The 18404-nt window shown below is 35.3% G+C and overlaps 1 protein-coding gene across 2 annotated transcripts in view; it reads right to left on the bottom strand.

Annotated features, from left to right (window-relative positions):
- The window catches only part of MCC (MCC regulator of WNT signaling pathway), a 225492-nt gene that overhangs the window by 6700 nt on the left and 200388 nt on the right, over positions 1-18404 (bottom strand). Inside the window, exons 15-16 of one of the 2 annotated variants that reach the window (XM_051962155.1) lie at positions 11383-11483; positions 361-483 (exon numbers count right to left, since the gene is read on the bottom strand). In XM_051962155.1, the coding sequence (XP_051818115.1) occupies positions 361-483; positions 11383-11483 (224 nt within the window). Of the gene's footprint in view, positions 1-360; positions 484-8531; positions 10134-11382; positions 11484-18404 lie in introns of those variants that run through there. The other variant, XM_051962163.1, reaches the window with a different exon arrangement.

The following is an 18404-nucleotide window of genomic DNA, read 5'->3' on the forward strand; positions in this document are numbered from 1 at the left end:
TCCAAGCTTATATTGGTCTGATCAGCCACAATTAGACATACTGTAACTCAATTCTAATGTAGTATTGTCATTTTCATTCTCTTCAAAAAAGAGGGACAACAATCGATTTGAAACTAGCTAATTCCTGAGGGTTAAAAAAAAAAAGCAAAAAAAAAAAAGCAAAGAAATCCCTTCTCAGGAAGAGCCATGTCTATTAAATGGAGGGCCTGGTTCTTGAGGCAGCTTCTTCTAAACCAACCTTTTGGAGTGGGGCAATGTTTTCATACAATTTTATATAATTCTTTGTATATTGACCAAAGTAAAAATATGGGAATGAGTATGCAAGATAGAAAATCAAACTGAGATTTTGTGAATTTTTACCTGTTAGCTCTTTTCAGATCATTAACAAACTCAGCAGACTGCTGGTGTCGGATTTCACTGCTCTTTGTCAGTCTTTCTAAGGCATTCACAAGCTCCTGGACTCTGGCTTTCAGTTTCTTCTCCCTGTGTCAAGGGAAGAGGCATTGAGGGGTCTGATGATGGTGAGTGTACTATGCTGGATCAGAGATAAATATAGTAGGTGATATAATTTGTAGAAGGCTGAAAGGATTGCAGAGGGCTGGAACTCTGAAAAGGGGTACTCGAATCTAAGACAGCACAGTACATAAGGCTAAGTGCCTATTCAATGTGAGATAATGGTTCTATAAACATATACTTAAATGATATGGTGATATGATGGCTCTCCTCACAATTGGTGCACCTAATGAATGTATTGTGAGGAGATAATCAGAGGGAAGGATTGGAATTAGGGAGAGTGAATCTCTCTGCCACAGCTTGCTCAGCACGGAAGACCCCAGGTTCCAGAATCCAGATTCCAGGATCGATCTTTGATGAGCCACGTGGCAACTTGCTTGTCTCTTTCTCTTCTCCTCCTAAAGACCAAGGACTTTGACTGATCCTCTGACTGCAATTGATCCTGAGGCCCTCCAGAGAGCTAGCCCAGACATTGCAACAATTTACTTATGAGGACATGGAATAATGATGTTCCCATCCTCCCCAGAATATTTTCATGCTTTACTACCTATTTATATTTCAAACAGTATAAGAGTCATAGAAATAAATAAAAATAACTGTGGCTGAGGCTAACAAGGCACATCTATTAGGCATCTTCCATGAAACCACAGGATAATGGGTTAAAATACATACTGGGTCTCCTGGTTGACCTTAACCAATGTCAAGAAGATCTAATAATGTATTGAGAATCACAGGAAGGACAAGATGGTCTGGACCAAGAATATAATTCATTTTCAAGAGACTGAATTTATTTCTGCCCATAATTGCTCAAAAGGGAAGACAAACTAATCTCCATTGTCAGCTCTAAAATAAGTCTAATTTGTGGGGGGAAAACAGATATGGTTCTAATCTCCAAGAAAGGAACATGGAACAACTGTAGATGGTATGTAAAACTGAGAAGAGATGGCAAAAATAGGTTTGCATATTTTATATAGTCCTTACAATCACCTTGTGAATTAAATATCAAAAGTATTAATCTCAATTTTATAGATAAGGAAACTAAAGCTCAAAGGAGTTAAATTACTTTTTTGTGCTAAAACAGCTAGTAGCTGGTAGTGGCAAGATTTAACATTGCTACTTTCTAGCAAATTTCCACTACATATTTTCTCTTTTCTCCATTGTGACCTATTGAGTCAGGTCTACACTGTCCTTTCTTGAATCCCTAGCTTCCTTATATCAGCTTTGGATCACTCCCACAATCTGCAGCCTTTGCTCTTACACATGTGCTGCTAAACAAAGCTATAGAAAATCAGACAAACATTCTAACTGGGTCTAGTGCATATTTGGGTTACATAACCCTAACTGGGCCTTCACTGCTGCAAGGTAATTGTTCCATAGTAGCTATTTCAAACTTTTTCATTTTTCCTTAAACCTCCCTTAAGAGCAAGTAGGTAGTACAGTAGATAGAACACTGGGTCTGGAGTTAGAAAGACGCCTATCTCTGAATTCAATCTGGCCTCAGACATTTACTAGCTGTGTGACCTTGGGCAAGTCACTTAACTGTCTCAGTTTCCTTATCTGTAAAATAAACTGGAGAAGAAAATGACAAGCCTTAATATCTTTGCCAAGAAAACCCCAAATGGGATCACAAAGAGTTGATAAAACTAAAAATCATTAAACAACAAATTCCCCACAGTTCCCTCTCCAACCTTAGGCTCTTAGCTAAGATCCTCATCACATGTTTTACAGAAAAAATGCTATGATCTCCCTCTTCACCCCTCTTCCTAATCTCATATCATTTATATATCTTCTGTCACTATCTCCTCCTTCACCCGTCTCTTCTATGATGGGGTGGCTTTGCTCCATACTAAGACTAAACATTTATTACTGGGTTTTAAAAGTCAATATTAAGAATACAAGATGAGAGAGGAGGGGAAATTTAATTAGGTAGTAGTTTTTAAAAAGATCTGGGGATTTTGATGGACTGAAATTGCAGAGTGAATCAGCACTGGGATGGGCCAAGGCAAAAAAGGTAATATAGTCTATGGTTCATTAAGTTCCCAAGAGGTCTGAGAATATGGAATACTGTATTCAGATATAGATGCAAGTTTAGGAAAGTTGTTGATAAGGCAGAGAACATCCAGAGAAGAACAATCAGAGCTCTGAAGGATTTTGAGTAAATGCAACATGAAAATTAGAGCTTGGAAAAAAAATTAAAGAGCACTGGGACATGATGCTGTCTTTCTGAAAAAAACTTTGGCCACAGAACTTACTTGGCCACAGAAACAAGGCACAATGAGTAAAGGTTACAAAGAGAAAAAATTGGGCTTTATGTCAGGAAAAAAAATCTTAAATACCAGAGCTATCCAGAAGTAGAAGGGGCTGAGTAACCATCTATTACAAACTATACCTAAAAAGAATCCTCATTTTTGTTTGAGATGAGATGACGGCTGCCAAGTTTTCTTCTAATTCTAACATTTTCTCATTCTAAGTAACGTGCCCATAATAACACATATAACAAATTCTAAATTGGAATTTGAACCCCCAACTTCCTGGGGTTTGAGCCCCAATTTCTGCTAAGTGTAGAGCCCATTCCACTATGTCACAAAATGTTGTGGTTTTGTTTGTTTGTTTTTGCTAAGGCAATTGGGGTTAAGCAACTTGCCTAGAGTCACACAGCTAGGAAGTGTTAAGTGTTTGAGGCCAGATTTGAACTCAGGTCCTCCTAACTTCAGGGCTGATGCTCTATCCACCTAGCTGTCCCTATGTCACAATTTGTGAAGATATACAATGCAGTTTCTTCATTTATTATCCCTTGAACTGAAGTCTCTTATTTAGGACTAGATAGCATTTTTCTATATTGCAAAAATTTGTAGATGACAGCACAATTTGGCAATTGTTATACTATTGAGTTAAGCATTTATTTTATTTGGTGGCTTACTATGGTTTGTCACAGGGTAGTTCCCAGAGCCTTGGGTTCCTCACTATGCCAAATATTTCATGGCTATTATGAGAATTATACCAAAGAGAGAATGAGCAGTCTTTCTGTGGGTACAATATAGAAAAGCTTGTTGGTAGTACATCTGTCTTAAATCTATAGATAACAACTACTCAGTATAATCACTGTTGGGGATGCTGTTCAAGAGACTTTGTTTGCTTAGCTTGCTTCATCCAGCAGCTATTAGGCCCAGGCATGCTCAAACTACGCCTGCGGGCCAGATGCAGCAGCTGAGGACATTTATCCCCCTCACCCAGGACTATGAAGTTTCTTTATTTAAAGGCCCACAAAACAAAGTTTTTGTTTTTACTATAGTCTGGCCCTCCAATACTCTGAGGGACAGTGAACTGGCCCCCTATTTAAAAAGTTTGAGGACCCCTGTACTAGACCATTGCATACAAATGAGTTATTTGTATAAATAACCATAATGGTTTGTAATGGTTTCCTAATGAAGAAATATTGTGGATTTCTCAAAAGCCTGGGATAAGAGACAAAGAAATCTAAGATAACTAATTCAATTGTTATCTTGGAAAAGTTAAGATAATTATCTCATTGAGGATTCTTGATATTAGTGGCTACTGGTAGTTAAGGCTAAGTCAAAGATAATCTAGGTAAGACCTGGCTAGGCAGAGCTGGGAACACATGCATTTGTACCAAAGAGGATAGTACCCTAGTACCAAAAAGTTTTGATTCATTCACTCATGTATTCAAAAACCATTTATTGGGCATTTACAAAATCTACTAAATTTTCTGCAGTAAAAGATACTAAGTACCATTGTAATATTCTCTAAAATGTAATGTTCTCTGTTGAGGTTTTCTTGGGATCTCTGGAGGCAACCTTCCTTTCAGTTCAGTAATCACCACAGGTGGAGCCAGGGATTAAAATCCAAATCCTTTATTGTCTCTTTCCACGTCTTGTCTCCTTTCCTGGGGCCTGGTTAGCTTTCTTAGAGGCCTAACTCTCTCCTTGGTTCTGAGAGCTTAAGCTCCTGCTGCCAGTCCTTTGTCTTCTCTGCTTCTGCCAGCTTCTTGAAGTCCTCCTGAATGTGTCTTGGTTTCTGTGGGGGAAGCAGGAGGACTGCCACCACGGTCTCTGTCTTCCAGTTCTGATTCTGGCTGAGTTTGTCCCAGCTTATATGCTCTCTTATCAAAGGTGTGAATCTTGTAGAACTACAATAAGTACTAAGTATATGTACTGAACTAGAGAACTGTTAAGCACCATGCTAAATTAGATAACTATTGTCTATCAATTCCACTGACTTAGTATCTTGTAAGAATCCTCTGTTTCAAGTTTACAGTTCTGGCTCATAACATCTCCCATTTTCTTTTGTTTTTAGAACACAGGTGGTCATGACCTCCCTGACTTCTCAAGGAGGTGAGAATCCCCCAAAAGGAGGTGATCACACCTTTTCTGACTGCTCAAAAAAGGGGTGAAAACACCATAAAAGGAGATGATCATGCCCTCCCTGATGTCTCAGGAAGGGAGATGAAAACACCAAAGGAAATGGGAAATCAAATCAGATTAGCGGGTTTCTTAAGGGTCTAAATCCATCAATAACGGAAGTATTACATGTAATTACTTAAATTACATAAGCACATAGCAATATAACACAGGCTAGTAGTGATGTAACAAATAATATGAATCAAGATGAAGAATTACGCATGCCCATAAGTCCTAGAAATAGTCCAAAAATGATTCCTGCAAGTTTTGAAGTCCTGTATCAGTCTTATAAACAATTTTTCATCTCAGGGAATCCAATGATTCCTGCTGGTTTTATTCAAAGTCCTGCAACACTCTCATTATCAGCCATGCTCTTTCAGTGTCAGATGTTTCTTAGGTCTTTCCTTTGTTTCGAGGTTTTTCTCTTTTTTTTCTGTCTCTTTCCAGGTGCTTGTTGCCACCCATCTGATTTTCTTCTCCATCTGTAGAGAGACAAGCAAACCCTTTCTCTCAAGCAGTTAACCCATCTAGTCCCTTCTATTTACCACTTTCTAAATCTCTTCTCATCACCTGGCAATTACATTGGAGCTGCTTGCACTGGATACTGCCCTTCTGTTGGATTAAAAAAGCCTGTGTTCTCCCCAATTGTAATTCTGCTATCTGATTGCTTTTCTGCTGAGTGATCACATCAGAGTCCTGAACTTCTAAAGACTCTCTGAGTGTAAACTCAGCTGCCATTATGCCCCATCTGTCTTTTGTATGATATCTTGGAGCTGGGCCCTGCCTCTCATTTCCCTGGGTCAATCTACATTCTGAGGCCCATTGGAAACCTTGGTTGCATTTTGGACATAGTGTTTTAGCACCCTGTCTCCTCACTTTATCTTTATGCCTACATTGGGCTCTCAGATGTCCAAATTTTCCACACTGAAAGCATCAACGAATCTCTCTAGAAGTCCCTTGCCAAGAGCAAGTCTTTCCATGTTCATCATAGTCTGATTATAATAAGCATTTATGACCACTGTGGCACAGCGTCTTATGATCTCCTCTAAAGGAGCATCTTTGTGTAGTCCTTATGTAATTCTTCTGCAAACCTCATTAGCATTTTCCTTAACCAGTTGTCTTATCATAATTCTTATAGCTGCATTCTCTCCAATGGTTCTTGTGACAGCTGTCTGCAGACATCCCACAAAATCAGCAAAAGGTTCATTGGGACCTTCCTCTAGTTTTGTGAAGGCTTCCCCTCCATCTTCCCTGGGAGGGTGCCCCAAGCTTTTATTGCAATAGTAGCAATTTGTTCATATACTGCTGTAGGGTAATTAATTTGTGCTGAATTGCCTGCATACGACCTTCGCCTGCTAGGTGGTCAAAAGTGATTTGTATGTTAACTCCAGTTTGCTTATTGCATTGGGCTTGAATCATACATAATTCACTATACTCTAAAAGCTTTCTTAGAGGCCTATCTCTCTCCTTGGTTCTGAGAGCTCCTGCTGCCACCCATTGTCTTCTCTGCTTCTGCCAGCTTCTTGAAGTCCTCCTGAATGTGTCTTGGTTTCTGTGGGGGAAGCAGGAGGACTGCCACCACGGTCTCTGTCTTCCAGTTCTGATTCTGGCTGAGTTTGTCCCAGCTTATATGCTTTCTTATCAAAGGTGTGAATCTTGTAGAACTACAATAAGTACTAAGTATATGTACTGAACTAGAGAACTGTTAAGCACCATGCTAAATTAGATAACTATTGTCTATCAATTCCACTGACTTAGTACCTTGTATTCAAGAATCCTTTGTTTCAAGTTCAGAGTTCTGGCCCATAACATACCATTAGAATTCAGGAGATAGAATATTCATTTCAGGCTGAGGTTATCAAGAAAGCGTTTGGAATAAGAAAATCATTCGAATCATTGTAATTTCACTATTAGACAAGTAAGTCTAAGACAACAGCAAAGGTTTAACATACGCTAAAATACTCATACTTTGTTGGAGCTGAGAAGTGAAACAAATAAGTAAGTGTCCATCAATTGGGGAAAAGGTAAAAAATTATGAAACATGAAATGATATCATACATTAAGAAAGGAATTTAAAGAAATGGCAAATGAATTATAGAAAGTCAGGCCAAGTGAAATAAGTAGAACTTTACATATGGAACTTTAAATATGGAATTGAATAAATAACTGAAAACTGATAACTGAAAAGAAGATAAACTCCTTAGTAATGGAATAAAGCAGTGATGTTTTTGGAAAAGACAAAATAAAATAGACCTTTATCCTCACAGCAAAGATATAAGAACAATAAAATATCAAATACCTCATGAGCACAGTTTCTGGATTAAATAGTTTTGTTTGTTTTTCTTTTTTACAAGGAAGTTGAGTTGTCAAAATATGAAAAATGTATTAAAAATAAAAGTAAGAGTGTAGGAAATGGAGTTGGAGATGATTCAAACAGAAGATGGCTTTATGGTAGAGATTTACAAAACAGAGAATGCTGTAGGCTAAAGTATTTATCAACTCTGCAATAACAAAAAAGTGTAGGAATCTGAACTTTTTTGCAGTCTAAGGGGCAAGTTCATATTTGTAACACTGCTTATCTTATCTGTTGTGCTACTGAGGTCAAAGCAACAGTTATGCAACCTGGAGAATGGCTCCAAGATCTCCTCTTCTAACTTTTCCAGGGGTCTGACTCTAAGTGAATTTGGATGGGGCTGGATTTCAAGCTTTAAACTTCTCCTCTAGAGATTAGGACAAAGCATTGAGGCTCTACTCTTTGATATGGGAAAAGGGATGTAGGGGAAAAGTATCCCCTTTAGGAACTAAGGCAACTACTAAGGCCCTACTCTTTACCCAAGAGCCGAGATCAATATACTAATTCTTCACAAATCTAGTCTCCAATCCAACAAAACCTATATTCCATATTTTCTAACTCGTGGGTTGGAAAGTAGATCTATTATTGTTTTTCTTTATGTTTCTGATCATTACCAGTTCTGGCATGGTCATCTTTGTTCATCTTAGGGGAGCTGGACTACATGACTTCTTCTTACTATGTCATCTTGGCTAGTCTCCCAATTAAGCATTTACTTTGTGCCAGGCACTGTGTGAAGAATTAGGCACACAATGCAAAACAAAAACAGTCTCTGTTCACAAGAAGATCACATTCTAAAGGAAGTAATGAAAATAGCTAAGTATATATAAGACACACACATCTGTCTATCTTGTCTGTTGATAAGATCTTATCTAAACAGATGCTGACCTTAGTGGGTATATTGTTCACATACATTCACATGAGATTAGGCACATAATCACTAAAAGATAATCTAAATCCATAAGGATGGAATACCTAACAGGGTCAGAACAGCCTGGAGAGGCACAGGACCCCTTCCTTCCCCTATGAGCTGACTGGATAAGCAACTTAGCTATTCAGGGCTAGTTTCTACATTTATATACAGAGAAATGTCTATACCTTAGAAATGTAGAAAAGATCAATTAAAAGTTCTTGTTTGATATCCTAAGAATGAAGCTAAATAAGTACAAGAAGATATTCTATCAAATAAGAACACATTAAAAAAAAAAAAAAAAAAACTCCTGTGACTTTTGTGTTCATGTTATGGTGTTTATAATAACTGCAGATTTTTATTTTGATCAAAGAACAGAGGCAGCACAGACCTTATAATCAAGAGTTTGGAACAAACAAATAAAATCCCTCCCTCAAAAAACAAAACAAAAACAAAACTTGCTGAATGCAAATGCTCTAACAATAAAAGCTTAAGCATGTCTATATAGAAATCTGATAATCAAGCAGAATGAGAACAGATAGTAATTTGGCCTTATATATGTAACCTCAGGAAGTTTTAGTCTTATAATCTAATTAAATATCATTCTAGACTGTAACAAAAAAAATTAATAAAGAAAATAGTTTTAAAAAAAACAACACTACTATAGGCAAAAGATCTGAATAATTTGGTTTTGATTGGCACTTGAGCTTCAGGGAGACAAAAATTATTTTTTTAATTTTATGGATAAATCTAATCCAAAACTGGAACTATATGATTATCCCAAGAGCAAACAGGGATTTTTGAAATTACTTAATTTAAATCCTTATTTTGTAGATAAAGAAACAGTAAGTAAGGTAATTAACCCTGATTATCTGACTTCAGATTTAATGCTTCTTCCTCAACACATTACCTATTCTCTTTGGTAATTTTTTAAATTAGATATCCTAATTCTGATATACGGGGATCTAAAACTACCAACCTGTTTTTAGCAATTTTCTTCTTTTTTTTTTTTTAAAGGGTAGGTGTAGGGAGCTTTGGACTTATGTCTAGAAATTTCCAGTAAAAAAAAACTTCTTCTATGAATGCAAATCAGCCATTGCTCTTCAAACTACAGACTTGGAAGATGATCTGAGACACTGAGTTTTGCCAGGTTTTAACATTGGTTCTCTATCTACCAGCAACACTCCTTCTAAACTATAAACAAGAGTAATAGCTAACATTTAAACAGTACTTTGAGGCTTTATGAATATTAGCTTGTTTTAACCTTAATTCTGAGAGACAGATGTTATCATGATCATCTCCATTTTATAGATGAAGAAACAGAGACACACAGGTTAAGTGACTTGTCTAGGTTTATCCAACTGCCATGACAAATATAAAGAACAAAAAGAAGTATAATCTTATATGAAGGTACGGTATGAAGAACTGGAATAACAATGTAACATTTAAACAATGTAAGAAATTATTAATAGCAAAAAAAAGTTCAAAAATATACCTAACAAAAGATCAGAAGGGTACAAGGAAGTTTCCATTATCATTTTGTTAACATTTAATACACTTTAAAAAAAAATTCAAATTGTCTGTTTTTAGCATGGTTTGTAAAGAGAATACTGAGGAAGAATGGGTCAAAATTAATATTCAATGTTGATGCCACATTATCAAAGTTGAAAGAAGAACTTTTTCATTAACAAATGAAGCCAACAAAATAAAAAAGCAGACAGGCTTTTTTTTTTTTTTTTTTTTTTTTAATAAGTGCATATACTTTTAGGAGATTTATGGGGGAATTTCTGTTCTGTCAAAATAAGATCTATCAGTAAAATTTTTTACAAACTTTTACAAACCATTAGGTTTGGAGTTTATGGCTTCAGGTATAATCTTTCTTTTTATTTGTTCATTTGAATGTTTCTGTGGCTGGTTTTTCAAGTTATATTTTTAAAATTATCTGCAAGGCAAATAAAGTAATGAGAGATTAAACTCTAACTCTGCTGTGATTTGACATATTTTTCTTAAATCTTTCCAGCTTATGAAAACAAATAAGAGAACAAAACTAAAAATCAAATCAGCTCTCATGTTTTTATACCATATTTATTCTAAACATATCTATTTCAATTGCGGTATAATTTTTTATTTTTTATTTTTAATTTTAAAGCTTTTTATTTTCAAAACAAATGCAGAGATAGTTTTCAACATTCAACATTTCAACATTCACCCCTGCAAAACCCTGTGTTCCAAATTTTTTTCTCTCTCACTTCCCCCCACCTCCTCCCCTAGACAGCAAGCAATACATGTTAAACATTTGCAATTCTTCTATACACATTTCCACAATTATCAAGCTACACAAGAAAAATCATATCAAAAAGGAAAAAATGAAAAACAAAACAAAATTCAAGTAAACCAAATCAGTTGCAGGATAATTAAGTTTCTTTCTCTTGTTCTGCAGGATCTTTTTTGGTTCCAGATTTCCTGGCTCTTTAATGAGAAATTCATGTTTAACTGATTTGAGATGGTCCACTAAAATACATTGTAGTAGACAGGAAAAAAAAAATCTTTATGTTTAGTCAGCAGATGCTGTATTTCATGCCTATTTCATCTCTGCCAGAAAACACCTTTGGTATTTGGGAAATTTGAATAATCAGGAACTTATAAGACAGAACCTAAAAGGCTCAGTTAGAACTAGTTAGTGGCTTCTGATCTCATTTCTCTAGCATGTAGCAATTTCTCCTTGCAAGGGAATCAATGGGATATCTGGCTGGCTTTTTCCTGTCTCAGAAAAGTAATTATATTCATTAATTATAAAGTCACAGAAGCTGACAGCTGGCAGCAACATTTAGAATAATTTGAAATAAAAAGAAAAAATAGATGGGAGTTGGAACAAAAAGTAGGTGAAATCTCCATCACAGCAATGGTCACTCAGATTATTTATTATATGACAGACACATCCTTTTTCTTTTTGAAAGACCTAGCATCAAAGTGCGCCATGCTTTTTCAACATTATATACAACTTCCTTTCCAAAAAGATTCACTTTTTTCAAAGTAGAAAAGTCAATGGCAAAATGGTCAAATAGTTGCCAGCTGTACCACCCTCTTTGAAAATCCAGAAAGAACTGGCTGATTAACTGATAAAATCCAAGATGAAATTTTATTTTAAGAGAATAAGTCATTTCTCTGGTGTGTTGAGAAAGGCTACATACCGTCGCAGTGCATTGGTAACTTCTGCAGCCAAATCATTCTCACTGAATGTTATCCTCAGGTCAGCTAATGATAGCACAGATGAGGCTCCATCCATACACTCCTGAAAATAAATTAACTGGTTGTTATATATAATTTGGACTATCTTAGAAACTTGAACCTGCTCTATAGCAGAGCAAATACAAATGAAGTAACAAAAAAAATGCACTAGTGTCATGTTAAAGTCTGTGTACATCTCAAGAAGACACATGCAAAGTGAAGTAAGTAGAATCAGGGAAGACAATTTAAACAATTGAACAAATTAACAAAATTAACATGTAAATATGTAAAGACAAACAACTTGGCAAGAATTAGGAATTAGTTCAACAACCAGCATTCCAAAGCATGAGGAAACAAGCTAAAAACCTCCCAATCAGTAATGGACTCAAAATGCAGATCTATGTATGTATGTACATGTGAACACACATGCAAACATCACATGATTTTTGCACATGACTATTAGCAGAATGTGTTTTACTTAAATATACATATTTGAAACAATAAATTTTGCTTCCCTTTGTTTTTCAGTTGGAAGTAGGAAAAATAAAATAAAAACAAAAGCCTATTTGATAAAAATTAATTTTTAAAATATTGAATTTGAAGGCAGGAAGCCTAGAGTCAACTTAAGGATCATAGGAATTCCAGGAGAACTCAAAAAAATATGAACTCTACAATGTAAGAAATAATATAAGAAAATTGCCCCAAACTTCTGAACACAAAACATAAAGAACTAATCAAAAAAATCTACAAAACTGCCTCTAGAAAAACAAAAAAACCTAAGCTAAAAAAACTCAAAATTGATTAAATTTAGCAATTCTAATGACAAATAACACATTTTACAAATGACTTAGAGAAAAATTTCAAAATATGAAGGAAAGAATATTTGAATACATGAGTCTATTTTACACCCACTAGAAATATAAAAGAATGTAATAATGTCTCCTGAAAAGCAAAGCAGCTCAAGATACAGTGATACCTTGGGACTCATCATTAATTGGTTCCAGAAGATACCATGAAAGTCATGAGTACTAAACAATTTTTGTGCCATAAGGAATACATCTTCAGTCTGCAACCTAACCATTCTTCCCCACCCAGTTCTCCAAAGAAGCAAATGTGGCTTCTAGCTTTGGAGAAAACATCCAGTTGAACTGGATGTTTTCTTTTTTCTTTTGTTGCTGAGGCAATTGGGATTAAGTGTCTAGGGTCACACAGCTAGGAAGTGTTAAGTACCTGAGGGCATATTTGAACTCTGGTCTTCCTGACTTCAGGGCTGGTGCTCTATCCACTGCCCCACCTACCTGGCCTTCTTTACCCAACTCATTTTCTGAGAGGTATTGAGTTACTGGACACTTATACTCTCCCACCATCCCATTAGGTCCAAGCTTCCTGGGGGGAAGGGTGAGGATGAAGGTTGGATATGGAGACTGAAGCTTTGCTTAGAGCATATACCATTAGACATATTTCAAGAAATCATTAAAAGAAAATCGCGCAGATCTTTTAGAAGCAGAAAAAAAACTGAAAATAGAAATAATACAGTTATCTCATGAAAAAAAAACTCAAAGTAAAACCTCCTAGAAATGTCATACACAAAATCTATAGCTTCCAAATCAATAAAAAAAGTATTGCAAATAGCCATAAAGGAGTTGAAGAACAGAGGAATCAGTCAACATGGTAAAAGTTTAGCAGCTACAGCTATTGAAGAGTACAGAACTTGGGCTAAGGTATTTGAAAAGGCAAAAAGATATAGGTTTATAACCACGAATAATTCAACTGGAAAAAAAAAGCTATTATAATGCTAAACATTCCTGATGAAAATATAAGACCTAAATAGAAAGTTCAAGCAGAAATATGGTAGTAAAGAGAAACATAAAAAAGTAAAATACAAGTAATTGAAAAATATTTAAGATGTCTTTATAGACTTTGTATCTTTTAGAAAGGATGAAGTGTTTGTATCTTAATAGGGAGCAGTTGTAATATAAACGTCTCTTAAAAACTGTGATATCACTTTAACATGTTTAACATGTATGAGACTGCTTGCCATCTAGGGGAGGGGGTAGAGGGAAAGAGGGGAAAAGTTGGAACAGAAGTGTTTGCAAGAAGTCAGTATTGAAAAATTACCCATACATATGTTCTGTCAATAAAAAGCTATAATTAAAAAAAAAAAAAGAAAAGAAAAAAACTGTGTTATCAGTAGGAATCATAGAGGGAGTCAAATAAAATAGAATATTTGGGAGTGATCTTTACTATATGTTGATGAACTTAAGAAAAGGGAAGAGGAAAAAGGCCCCATTAGGGAAGAAAAGTGGAATAGGGTAAAAGAGATTTAGCTCACATAATTAAGAGTAAAGGTAGAAGTCTATACAAATGATAGGAGCATTACTCATTTTGGATATGGCCAACGTGATTATTTATTTTGCTTGATTGTGTGTGTGTGTGTGTGTGTGTGTGTGTGTGTGTGTGTGTGTGTGTGAAACAAGGATTCTGTTTTTATTTTTTTAAATACAATTTAATAATATCTTTCGTTTTTATGTCACAAGAATTATTTTCAGTATTCTTCCCCTCATGTCCTCTCAGGTAGCTATCTCAAATAACTAATAATTTTTTTAAAGAAAAAGAAGAATAGAAAAAAATTAGCAAAATTGATCAATGCACTGAAAAATTCTGAAAATATGTATATGGTTCTTTACATGTGGACTTCCTGCCTAACGATAAAAACTCCCCAAACCACTGGTCCTATTTTCATCCCAGTGCTCATAGTCATTGTAGCAACTTTTGTGATTAAAAGACCATCTCTCCCCACCATATGGATCATAGAACAGACAGGATAGGCTATTTAAAGCAGCGAGGCACTGTGAAAGAGAGACAGAAGGAAGAATGTGCTAGCCAAGTCAGACTACCATCTCTCTTCAGGCCTTGATTCAGAGAGCTTGGAACCCTGCCTCCAAAAACCTGGAGAAGAGCATTGACATCCAGGCCTACTTCTAACAAATACCAGGAGAAATTCTGCATATATGGCCCATTTTTGTTCATTAGCAATTTCTGATGACCAGCTGCTTTCAGCAGACAAAGGAGCCCTTGGAATACCACTGAGAATATCATTCCTCCTTCCAGGCAAGAAATTTTTGTGAAAAGTGGCCAGTCATTTCTTCCTACTGCTAACCAAGTGCTACTCACAGAATAGACAAGCCACCCTAACAGAAGCAAGAAGGCAACCTGAAACAGATAAGAGTCAGCAATTACCAGAGAAATCAAACCACTACCTTTTTGACCACATTATCCCCAGACTCCAATGGAGATTGCTTAGCACCCTGAGCAATGCTTCTAGTTCTAGTCATCATCCTAGGAAGCAACCCATGAGTGATGCAGTTTGCAAATATTCCTGTAGGTGTTTTAGTTACAAATTGTTAAAGATGCAGAGAAAAAAAAAAATTTGACACCCAAGTCCCTGGTATGTCAAATGATTTAGCTATTCTATTTAGCTATTTAGTTATTTTATTTAGAAATAGATAGTTTATCAGTAGAAATGACATGAAAGAAATGAGGGAAATTATTTTTCTACTATATTAATAAACAGTTATTAAATTGAGATCCATGCTTCTCTATTTCCTTATTTAGGTTGTAGGTCAGTCATCCAGTCTCAAAGGTACAGACTAATAGATTGCCCAAATCTTCTGGGAACATGCTCCTAGATCTTAGGCTTGACCCCACCTAGCTGGGAGACTTTGCCTTTTTTTAGAGTATAAATAGAATCTAATCTAAGTGAATTCCACCCCAAAAGCATTTAAATTTATGCCCTAGTATCTCCCAGTTCTCTCCCCATAACTGATGTTTGTAAAGGAGAAAACCAACCAGACTGGTCTGGATTGAAATGGATTTCCCTGTTCAGACTGCTGGAGTGTTGAGTTTTATGATCAAGCCAAGAAGCTGAAGACTTTTAACTTACCCCCTCATCAATTTTTAATCGATCAGAATTGATTTTTACTTGTCATGCTTTATGAATCATGTTGGGAGAGAAAAATCCGAGCAAAAGGTTAAAACCATGGGAAAGAAAAAAAAGACAAAAAAGGGGTAAACATAGGATGTGTTTATTTACATTGAATCTCCACTGTTCGTTTTCTGGATACAAATGGCATTCTCTGTCCAAAGTTTATTAGGATTGTTTGGATCATTGAACCACTGAGAAGAACCAAGTCTTTCATAGTTGATCATTGCACATTCATGCTGTTATTGTGTACAATCATTTCTGTTTCTGCTTGTTTCAAGGAGCACCCTCTTTTCTAAAAGTACATTAAGACATCCAGTCTCTTCATGTCTTTGGTTACCAAGAGAAACCAATGACCATGAATTAGCTAGCCTAATTAATAAATTGAATACCAATTACTCAGAACTCTTTCTCTTGGGTTTTTCATTTATCTCAGCAAATTGAGCATAACTGAGTTAGAGAAGTATCTACTGCAAACACATGAAGACTTCTCCTGGCAGAATGAGTGAATGAGAACAATTTGTTTCAATAGCCATGTAGGCACTTGAAGCACTTCCTTTTGTGGAGTGCTTAGACCAACCTAAATGCCAAGGTACTCCACAGCATTCTGAACTATTATCAGTCATTATTTTGTCTTGGCACTGGGACAGAGAGGTTGATAACTTTGTGGAAACTCCACCTCACTTAATTCCAATTCATATACAATTGCTTGTCTCACTCTTAAAAATATCAATTCTTGTAGGACATAGTGATGCTATCAATTACTGCCATGTTTGTGAATATATATATATATATATATATATATATATATGGATATCTTTCTTGTATTTCTGATACTTGGATTGACTTTTGTAAAGCAAAAATCTGTTTAGGTTTGACTTCCTTTGAAGAAATATTTCATTGCTTCTCCTTTACTGAAAATCTATCTTTTAATATTATATTATTTGCAAGTATGTCAGTGTGGTTACATTTTTTTCATTCCCTCATTCAGTTTATGATGGATGCAGAAAAATTTTGTGCTACTCAAATTTTGTTTCCTTTATATTTTAAGGGTTTTTCTCCTAGTTATTTGCAGAATTTGTTTTGTCACTAGAATTATTAAATTAAACTATCATATATCTATGAGTTTGCAGTATAATTTTTCTCTACTGGAAGTGATTTGAGGATTCTTTTGATCTCTCCTCCCCACTTCCCCATGCCCACCTTTGCCTGTGTTTAGAAATTATGAGTATTTTTCTTCCATAATGTAAGAAAAATTATCTTACTTTTTAGGGGGAGATTTGTATTTTCTATTTATCCTATCTTCAAGATTTCAAGATCAATATATTTTGCTAGGATAGAGATTTTATATAAATATACACTTTTGAATATATAGTGTATGTGTATATATATATATATATATATATATATATATATATATATATATATATTTGAAAATACAGGTTTGCCACCAAGAATCCAAGTTTTTGATTCAGCTAATTATTTCTGCTATATAGATCACAAAATTTGTTTTCAAAAATCTTTCTGTTTCAAACCATTCAGGAACATTCTGCGGTGATTTTATGCTTTCTTAGAGATCCAATGTCCTTGTTTTTCTTAGTCTTTCAAAATCATTCAGAGATGTTTGCTTTTCTTTAGATAATCTGGAGGCCATTTTAACCTTCTATTAATTAACATCTGTTTATGGTCAAGTTTGTTTGTTTTTTTTTTTAATGAATTTCCTTCTTCCTTAGGGTCTTTTGCAATTTCAACCTTTTCCCCTGAATATTTCCCTACCATTCACCTTGCTACCCTTGGTAGCAACATCAATTGAGGACTGGATTTCCTTCAATTACAGTGAATTCACTTTTCATCCATCTCAGTCCAGACCCCAAGTAATTTTTTGAGATTATTTAGAAGCTGGGAAAAAAAGGAACTGGCCTCAGCTGCATGGCAAGCTCCTTGAGGTAGAGTATAGGGTGCTCCAAAAAGTCATGTTATAAAATTTATCCATTGCAAACACAATGAAAAATTAATCTGGAAACTAAATAAAACAATTGGTGGGCCAAAGAACAAATCACAGAAACAAAAAAAATAGACAACAATGAGAAAACACATTTTCTGAATGATGTTGATGAAATAAGCCTAAGATAAAATCATCTTTAAAAAGAGAGAGAGGATACTTAATACTTCCTAGCTATGTGACCCTGGGCCAGTCACTTAACCCCAATTGCCTTAGCAAAAAAAAAAAAAAAGAAGAAGAAAAAGAAAAAGAAAAAAGAAAAGAAAAGAAAAAGAAAGAGAGAATGAATTGTACATATAATTATTTCATAAACCCAAACAATTAATAATTTAAAAGTAGAAATCTTGAAAAGAAAGACAGAAAAAAACAGAATTAAAAGCAAAAATCTACTTAATGAATCGGGCTTTTTTGGAGGAAGAAAAGAATCAATAAAATAAACTATTAGTAACTATTTTGATTAAAAGGAAAAGAAAAACCAAATTACCAGCATGAAACATTAAAAAGAAAAATTCATAGCAACTGAAAATTAAAGAAGGGGAATTAATAAATTATTTTATTTAATTATCAATAAAACTTCTGAATAGGACTGATTGGATGAAGTTTTCTCAGTTTGAGACTAAGTCACATGATCTCTATTCCCAGAGTTGGAAGATCAATTTTTGGACCTTGAGTTGCAGGGAGTCACATGGTCTCTAAAGGTCAGACTCTCAGAAAGTTACAGGAAGCGACATGACCTGTGGTAACCAGACAATATTGGTGACTGCGTCCTTTTAGTCTCAAAGAAAAGGCTTGGGTCTTTTGTTATTTAAACCCTGACAACCCGGAAGCTGGTTCCAGGAGCACATGGTGGGAGCTGCTATGGCTCCCAGTTGTGTGTCTGGGCCTCTTTCTGCAGGTACTAAATAAATGTTTTGTCTTTGTACCTGAAGATGTTTCTGGTTAGTTAATTTGGGAAAGTGGGTCTATCACCTGTCTCACACACTTCTAATGAGAGACATGGA

This window comes from Antechinus flavipes, chromosome 1 (assembly GCF_016432865.1).
Source record: "Antechinus flavipes isolate AdamAnt ecotype Samford, QLD, Australia chromosome 1, AdamAnt_v2, whole genome shotgun sequence".
NCBI lineage: Eukaryota > Metazoa > Chordata > Mammalia > Dasyuromorphia > Dasyuridae > Antechinus > Antechinus flavipes.